The sequence below is a fragment of the Crocodylus porosus genome, unplaced genomic scaffold (genome assembly GCF_001723895.1).
Source record: "Crocodylus porosus isolate Cpor-Errol unplaced genomic scaffold, CroPor_comp1, whole genome shotgun sequence".
NCBI classification, from domain to species: Eukaryota; Metazoa; Chordata; order Crocodylia; family Crocodylidae; genus Crocodylus; species Crocodylus porosus.
The window spans coordinates 78,799,627-78,808,529 of record NW_017728949.1 but is presented as its reverse complement, the minus strand read 5'-3'; the positions used below and the strand labels follow the sequence as shown (position 1 = coordinate 78,808,529).

The window sequence follows — 8,903 nt, the reverse complement described above, 5'->3', positions numbered from 1 at the left end:
GACTTTGTGAATCTCAGAGTGCTGTCTGTACTGTAGTTTTGGTTCAGTGCGTGGGATAAATTAAAGGATATGTGTTTGAATAGTTGTTCTGTGAGGATTTTTGCTCCTATACAGTGGCTTGATGAGGATTTTTGAAAACAGTGCCAGTAGAAGTGAACCTGAAAACTGGCTATCTATTTCACATTTAGTAATTCACAGTTTATGACAAAATTCTGGTATCTTTTTGTACTACCTGGGGGTTAAGCATCTTGATTGAATGCTTCTTGATTGTGAGTGAGGTAATCTTAGTTGTATGGTTGCTAGTGCTACGTTGATTATATAAGTGACTTGCCTGAATATTGAGGGGAACAGAAGAAGTGAGATTGTGATATTATGGTCCAGTTTCACCTGTAAAACACATTTTATCTATCCTATTCCCCCTTGGTCAAGTCTCTGTAAACCATTAGCCAGTGAACATCTGTAACATTCCTTCATCTTAGCCTGAAGATCAAAAGTCACAAAAAGGAGTTAGGAGGAGGAGGATCTACCTTTTTTTGTATTCAACCAGCCATTTTTTATATTAGGAGTCTTTCATGGACTCAGGCAGAGTAGGATCACTTTTGCCAGTGTAGGCCCTTTGGTGATGAAATGGGGTTTGGACCTAAGTGTTATAATTATCTGTACCATTTGCTGGTGAACCTCCTCCCTGAGGAAGCTAAGACAGAAATAGCAAGGAAAAGTGGTAGATCTTTCTAGAGTAATTGGTATAGACAGAGTCCATCTTTAGTTTTGTAGAGTCTGTCAGTGCTGAACTAACCCCATTGGAGAGCTGTAAGGGATGACCTCTGTCTGTTCTCTGATGTACATGAAAATCCTTCATTGATGCTGAATGTACTAATCTCCCTGTATCTTTTCCAGCTTGCATATAGGTCAGACCTAGAGTGGCTGAGAGGGATTGGGTGGTCCCCTAGTGGCTCGCTGGAAGACGAGAAGAATAAGAGGGCATCCCTCATCTTGAGTGACCATAAGTACCGGCAACACCCAGACACTCTTAAGTTTACTAGCCTTCTTGATTCTATGCCAATGGTCCTGGCAAAGCACAATTCTGTTATTATGGACCATGTAAGTCTCTTTATTTCAATGCAGATAAAGATATTTTAAGTAAAATCTTGTATTGTAACAGAATGGAGTTTATTTGGTTTGAATCTGAATATAGTTCTTGCATATTTGGAGTTTTTCTATCACCTAGGTAAATTTAATTTTAACAATCAACTCAACCATTGCTTAAATTTAAAATAAAACATGAATAAGTAATTAGCTTCAAAGTACATGCTTATTTTGAGATTGTTTCCTTTTCAGGGCATGTTGCATTTATAAATACAGTGATGATTACCACAGGCAATGGCAAGTTGTTAACTAATAGAGATATTTGTACACATCATTTGTGACTTTTTAGGTTATAGTAAATCCTTATAAATCTGCATTTCTGTATTTTCACAACATCAGCCCCCCATCCCCATTCAGATGTTTGCTTCTCTGGTTGAATAGCAGACACTGCAAGCAAGCATTAGAGCCTCAATATTTACGTCTAATATTTGTGAGCAAAGTATGCATCATTACTTCTAGCTAGCAAAGCTGAACTATACTTGTAAAAACTCGTGGCAAAAAGCTCCTAATACTAGATCATCCTGGACTGATCTACGTCAACTCAACCTGTGTGTGTCTACTTGTGTGCTTTACTGTTCAGCAGACTTGTTTGCTGTGCAGTATAACATCATTGTCTACATGTGCATGGCAGGTGGGCTGGTGTAAGTTAATTTACAGTGCTATCAGTTAGACTATCCAATGGAAGAGTAAATTTCTGCTTTTAAACACAAGTGTGGACAGTGATGCTGGGATTAGTTTAATCCTGCTCAAATTGCACTGGAGTTTATTCACTCACATTAATTGCACATGTAGATGCTCCCACTTTGCAGTAAATTTTGACCCAGTTAATATAAATAGCAAAACTCTCTCTGACTTGTAGAGCTAGGTTTCACTCAGCTGGCAGTACTGAACTGAAAAGTCCTAACCCAAGCAGGGCAAGGAGAGAAGGGTAAAGGGGTTATATGGGGAGGCTTGTTTCTTACAAGCCCCAAGGTGAAGCAGATGGCAAGCAAGGCCAGGCAGTAAGCCATGACAATGAGCAGCCGGAACACAAGGAGCAGGTGCTGCTGGCTTGTGTAGTAGTAGGGCTTGTATAACCACTTGTGGGCAGGGAGTGGTGGGCACTGCTCGCAGCCTACCTACTCTACCTTGTCCAGCAGTTAATGGCACCTCTTCATCATTGTTGGGTCTTGCAGCTGGCCAACTTCCACCCCTCCCTTGTTCCCTAAGTCAGTAGTACTGCTGCAGGCAGAGGCAGAAGCATGTCTGGGGTGCAGTCTGGTGGGAAAAACTACTGGGGTCAAATAAACCTTGCAAGGTGTGCGTTCAGTCTCCTTTTGAAGATCTCCAGGGTAGGTGCCTGCACCACCCCTGCTGAGAGTCTGTTCCACAGTTTGGTCACTGTTAAGTGTTATTGATACTGTTAAGTTACGTGTTGTTGATCTTTTTGTGTTTATTCAGACAATTGTATTTTGCTGTGGTGACTACAGTGTTCCCCATGATCCCACCAGCTTATCTCATTTGTTTGTTGCTTTTCAGCGTGCATATACAGAGGGTTGGAATAAAGATAAGACCAGCATTCACATCATGCCAGATACCCCAGATATCTTACTGGCCCAGCAGAACAAATTTAATTATAGTCAGGTAGGTGGGTTGCTTAAAAGTCATCTGAAACAAAATTAAGTAAAAAAAGGCCTTTCCTGAAACCTTTAACATGTATTTGTGATTCTTTTAGAAACTGTATAGACTAGCTATGGAAGAAGAGAAGAAGAAAGGCTATGACCTCCGGGTAGATGCCATTCCCATCAAGGCAGCTAAAGCTTCCAGAGACATCGCCAGTGATGTAAGTAGATGCAGAATCATGAGCGTTCTTTCTGAGATCTCATCATGATGATGCATGCAATTAAGGTAGGCAGCAGCAACAGAATTACAGGGTTGGAAGGGACCTCAAGTCTATCTTCCTTGCATAGATGCAAGATGCAGTGTCCTAAACCATCCTTGTCAAATGCTTTTTCAGCCTCTTCTTGCGCGTGTGTAATATAGGAAATACTATACCTTTCCTGGGCAGTTGCTTTCATTATACTACTGTTCTGATAGAAAGGAAGATATTTTTTCTCAGATTCAATCTAAAACTGTTTTTAGTTTTAATTCCAAATCCGGATTCCATATAAAACTCCATTTGCTGCAAGGGAGAAGAGTTGTCCACCTTCTCTTAATGGCAGTCTTCTAAATAGACGAAAAGTTTTATATCTCCCATAATCTCCTTTTCTTGAAATTGAACATACCTCCTTTCCTCAGCTTTTCCTTTTAATGGCGTGTGTTTTAACACCTTTCCCTTTCTATCACTTGCATCTCACTCCACTACTCCACCTCTTTCTAAAATGTGAGCCTAAAAAGTGCCTATGTTGAATGTTATGATGTTGTCCAGTTTTCTAACTTATAAAGATTCTTCTGAATTCTACTCCTATCCTTCAAAATGGGATATGAGTAGGGGGTCTGCTATAGGTCACTAGATGAGAAGAATGAGCAGGATGAGTCTTTCTTCAGACAGCTAACAGAAGTTTCCAGGTCACAGGCCTGGGTTTCCAGGTCATGGGCCCAAGTTCTCATGGGGGACTTCAATCACCCTGATACCTGCTGGGAGGACAATACAGCAGTGTACAGGAAATCCAAGAAGTTTTTGGAGTGTGTTGGGGTCAACTGCCTGGTGCAAGTGTTGGAGAGGACAACTAGGGGCCCTGTACTTCTTGACCTGCTGCTCTCAAACAGGGAAGAATTGGTGGGGAATGTAGAAGTGGATGGCAGCTTGGGCAGCCGTGACCATGAGATGATTGAGTTCATCATCATGAGGAAAGGAAGAAAGAAGAGCAGCAGACTAAGGACCCTGGACTTCAGAAAAGCAGACTTTGACTCACTTAGGTAACTGAGAACAGGATCCCCTGGGAGGCTGTTGTGAAGGGGAAAGGAGTCCAGGAGACCTGGTTGTATTTTAAAGAAACCTTACTGAGGTTCCAGGAGTGAACCATCCTGTTGCACAAGAAGACTAGCAAGTATGGCAGAAGACCAGCTTGGCTTCGCAGGGAACTCTTCAGTGAGCTAAAGTACAACAAAGGAAGTTTACAAGAGGTGGGAACTTTGACAAATGACTAGGGAGGAGCATAAGAGTATTGCTTGGGCATACAGGGATGAAATCAGGAAGGCCAAAGTGCAGTTGGAGATGCAGCTAGCAAGGGATGTGAAGAGTAACAAGAAGGATTTCTACAAGTATGTCAGTAACAAGAGGAAGATCATGGAAAGTATGGGTCCTTTACTGAATGGAGGGATGCAACCTAGTGACACATGATTTGGAAAAAAACTGAAGTACTCAATGCCTTGTTTTACCTCAGTCTTCACAGGCAAGGTCAGCTCCCTGACTATTGTACCTGGCAGCACAGTTTGGGAAGGAGGTGAGCAGCCAACAGTGGTGAAAGACTAAGTTAGGAACTATTTAGAAAAGCTGGACATGTACAGATACAGATTCTGTGGGGACAGATGCAATGTACTCAAGAGTGCTGAGGGAGTTAGCAGATGTGATTGCAGAGCTCCTGGCCATTATCTTTGAAAGCTCCTGGCATTTGGGAGAAGCCCTGGATGATTGGAAAGGAGCAAATATAATGCTCATCTTTAAGAAAGGGAAGAAGGAGGATCCAGGGAACAACAGACTGGTCAGCCTATCCTCAGTCCCTACACATGTCATGGAGCAGGTCCTCAAGGAATCCGTTTCTAAGCATTTAGAGGAGGAGGTGGTGATTAGGAACAGTCAGCATGGATTCACCAAGAGCAAGTCAGGCCTGACCAACCTGACTGCCTTCTATGATGAGCTGACTGGCTCTGTAGATATAGGGGAAGCAGTAGACATGATATACCTTGAAGTTATGTGGATAATATGGACTATAAGGTGGATAGAAAACTGGTTGGATCATTGAGCTGAAAATCAATGGCCAACATGTAATTGGCAGCTGTTGTCAAGTGGAGTGCCCCTGGGGTTGTTCCTGGGGTCTGTCTTTTTCAATAGCTTCATCAACACTCTGGAAAATGGGATGGAGCGCACCCTCAGCAAGTTTGCAACCTGGGGGGGAGTAAGTAGATGTACTGGAGGGTAGGGCTAGGATTAAGAGAGACTTTGACAAATTGGGGGATTGGACCAAAAGATATATCACAAGGTTCAATAAGAACAAGAGTAACATCCTGCACTTAGGATGGAACAATCCCATGCACCAGTACAGGGTGTGGGCGACTGGCTAAGCAGCAGCTCTGCAGAAAAAGACTTGTGGGTTACAGTGGGCAATAATCTGAATATGAGCCAACAGTTTCATAGTTTCATAGTTTCTAGGGTCGGAAGGGACCTGAGCAGACCCCCTGCCATCTAGTCCGACCCCCTGCCATGGCAGGAAAGAATACCAGGGTCAAACGACTCCAGCAAGATATGCATCTAACCTCCTCTTAAAGACCCCCAGGGTAGGAGCCTGCACCACTTCTCTTGGGAGTTGGTTCCAGACCCTAGCCGCCCTGACCATGAAGTAGCGCCTCCTGATTTCTAACCTAAACCTACCCTCTGCCAGCTTGTGACTGTTATTCCTGGTCACTCCTGGCAGTGCTCGGGAGAACAATGACTCCCCCAATGCCTGCTGATCCATTGTTACGAAGTATGCCATTGTTACGAAGAAGGCTAATTGCATACTGAGTTGCACTAGTAGGAGTATTGCCAGCAGATCAAGGAAAATGATTCCTCCTCTCTGTTCAGCACTGGTGAGGCACATCTAGAGTACTTTGTCTAGTTTTGGGCCCCCCACTACAGAAAGAATGTATATAAATTGGAGAGAATCCAGTGGAGGGCAGGAAAGATGGTGAGGGAGCTGGGTCACATTAGTTATGAGGAGAGGCTGAGGGAACTGTGTTTATTTAGTCTAGAGAAGGAAAGAGAAGACTGAGGAGGGATTTAATAGCAGCCTTCAACTACCTGGAAGGTAATTTTGCCAGAAAGACAATGGAGTTAGACTCTTCTTGGTGCTGGCAGACGACAGAGCAAGAAACAATGGTTTCAAGTTGCAGCAAGGGAAGTTTAGATTAGATATTAGGAAAAACAGGTTACCCAGAGAGGTGGTGGAATCTCCATCCTTGGAAGTTTTTAAGACTCGACTGGCCAAAACCTTGGCTGGGATGATCTGGTTGGGTACAGTCCTGCTTTGAGCTGGGGTTGGACGAGATGGTCTACTGAGGTCTCTTCCAATGTTAATTTTCTATGATTCTGAAATGTTTGCAACTTCTAATTTTGTGTCATCCTTAGAATTGACCAGGAAACTCTAAGATCCAAGGCATTAATGAAAATGTTAAAAATCACTGGACTCAGAACAGACTCTGTGAAAACCTCTTAAAACCTCCTAAAACCTCCTGTCATCCAATTTATAGCAGTTACTCTTTTTCACAGTTATTCAGTCTCTTATGACTTTGCAAATGGCTCTGAAAGGTCTTCAGCCACTTTTCTCAACATTAATTGTGAGGGGCTGTGATTTTAAATTTACTGAAATTTATCTTAAGCTGTCTGATGTACTTTGTTATTGTGGTCCTCAGTCCTTCCTGTTCTTTGTCAATACTGAATTTGTTAGCTGCCTGGCTGGAGCTTTTTTGGTGTGAAGAATGAGGCTAAGTTGCCACTGAGCGTCTCTGCCATCTGTGTCTTCTGTTAACAGCTCATCTTGGCTTTGGAGTAGTGTTCTTTCCTGTGTGACATATATACATAGAATACATGCTAGTTCTCTTTTATCTTCCTTACTAGGTGTATTTAATTTTTAATTTTTTTTTTTTTTGCTTTCTTGGTTTGGCCTCTGCAAGTTCTTTCAGTTCTTTGGTGTATATCCTACTCACCCTCCCTTTCAGTCACTGAATATTTTTCTGTTGATGCTGAGGTAGCTAAGAAGCTCCTCACATAGTCATATGGTCCCCTGGGCGGTTCTGATCTTTCTGCTGAGTTAGAGTAGGTTCTTCTTGAATTTCCAATACTATATCCTTTATTATTATCAAGGAACAGAGCTTTCAAGAATAGAAGCTGGTGCAAGTGGCATAGTCCATTTGATGGGTCCTAAAGGAAGGGACCTACTTAATTCTCAGGGGCTGTCTCCAAATTTCACAGGTAGAACGTGGGCCCAGAGAGCAATTTCATGGGCAGAATGCATTAGTCCTGCCCCCCACTGCTGATCAATTGCAGCAGCTGTCCATCGTGCTGCCACACCCCCCACTGCTAATTGGTGGGTAGGGTCAGGGGCACATGATAGGCAGCCCTTGTAGACAATCAGTGATCCATTGTGGGGGTGGCAGCCATCTTGCCTGCAGCCCTTTGAGTGGGTAGCACCCCCCTCCCCTTCCACTGGGCTTCTACAGCACACTGAGGACTGTTGGCTCCCTCTGAGGAACCAGCATTTTCTTTTCCATAAGTTTGGGGGGGGTTTCTGTGGCTTTTGTGGATTTTGCAGGCATTGCCTAGATTTCACGGGCAATGCCAGATTTCTGTTGTCCTTGATGTGTTGAGGTATATGGAAAAAAAGTCCTCTTTCTCCCCCATTAATTCAAACTGCCATTCATTATGTTGTAGTAATTGTTGCTCAGGAGCTCTAGCTGAATTAAGTTTTTGTTGTGGTTTAGGCCCCATCAGTCCTAATCAGACCATCTGCTCTCTGCTTGATTTAATTGAAACTGGTCTTGAAAACAAATGAGCTTGGTCCTGCAAATGACTAGACTTCTTGCAAAGGCCTTAACAGGCTTAGTCTGGACAAGAGGAGGAGGCACAAGTACAACTTGTGGTGACTTATCTCTAGTCATATGGAAAGCTCTTGCCTCTCAGACTGTCAGCTTTCTATGTCTATCAAAAATTGCAGGAAGAGCCAAGCCAAGGTCTGTGTTGAAGGCCTATGCAATATCAGCAGTTAACTAAGTTTGATACTAGTTCAGCAGCACTTTCCAATGATTCTTTCAGCTAGAATTGTCTAACTGGCCCAATCATTTATAATTTTCTGCCTTGCAGTGTCAAATTGCCAATGACAGTCTTTGTGTAAGACCATCAGAACTTTATGGAGACTGTTAGTCCAAGGTATTATGATGAGAAATGAGTTTTCCCTTCCTTGAAGCTTTTCAAAGATTTCAAAAATGTCTTTTTATACATTGGGAAGAGCCCTAGACATTTGAAAAATAAAACAATAGACATAACAATGAAAAAGAGAGAGAAGTATAGTGTTCTCCAACACAGAATAGCCAATAGTTTGGCTGTTGGATACGTGATGGGAAGTGGGAGAGACAGATTCTAGTGCAGAGTGTCATCCCAATGTCCTAGCAGTCAGAACCCAAATTTGCAGAATGGAACTTTCTTTGGTGTAAGGCTTTTAATTCTTAGCTAGCACTGAAGTCTTCTGAGAAACTAGTGTAACTGGTGTAACATATTTTTAGGATGTTTTCTTAACAATGAATACAGATAAATTTAATTTAATTTTTTTCTCCTACAGTACAGATACAAGGAAGGGTATCGCAAGCAACTGGGACATCACATTGGAGCCCGCAACATTAAGGATGATCCCAAGATGATGTGGTCAATGCATGTAGCCAAGATCCAGAGTGACAGGGAGTACAAGAAAGACTTTGAGAAGTGGAAGACCAAGTATAGCACCCCAGTGGACATGCTGTCAGTTGTTGTGGCCAAGAAAGGTCAGGAACTGGTCAGTGATGTTGATTATAGACATCCTCTGCACCAG

The 8,903-nt window shown here is 42.8% G+C and overlaps 1 protein-coding gene across 1 annotated transcript in view; it reads left to right on the top strand.

Moving 5' to 3' along the window:
• NEB (nebulin) overlaps positions 1-8,903 on the top strand; it is a 207,897-nt gene that overhangs the window by 85,197 nt on the left and 113,797 nt on the right. The window contains exons 52-55 of the mRNA XM_019553612.1: positions 802-1,101; positions 2,665-2,769; positions 2,861-2,968; positions 8,658-8,903. Coding sequence (XP_019409157.1) covers positions 802-1,101; positions 2,665-2,769; positions 2,861-2,968; positions 8,658-8,903 — 759 coding nt within the window. The remainder of the gene's footprint in view (positions 1-801; positions 1,102-2,664; positions 2,770-2,860; positions 2,969-8,657) is intronic.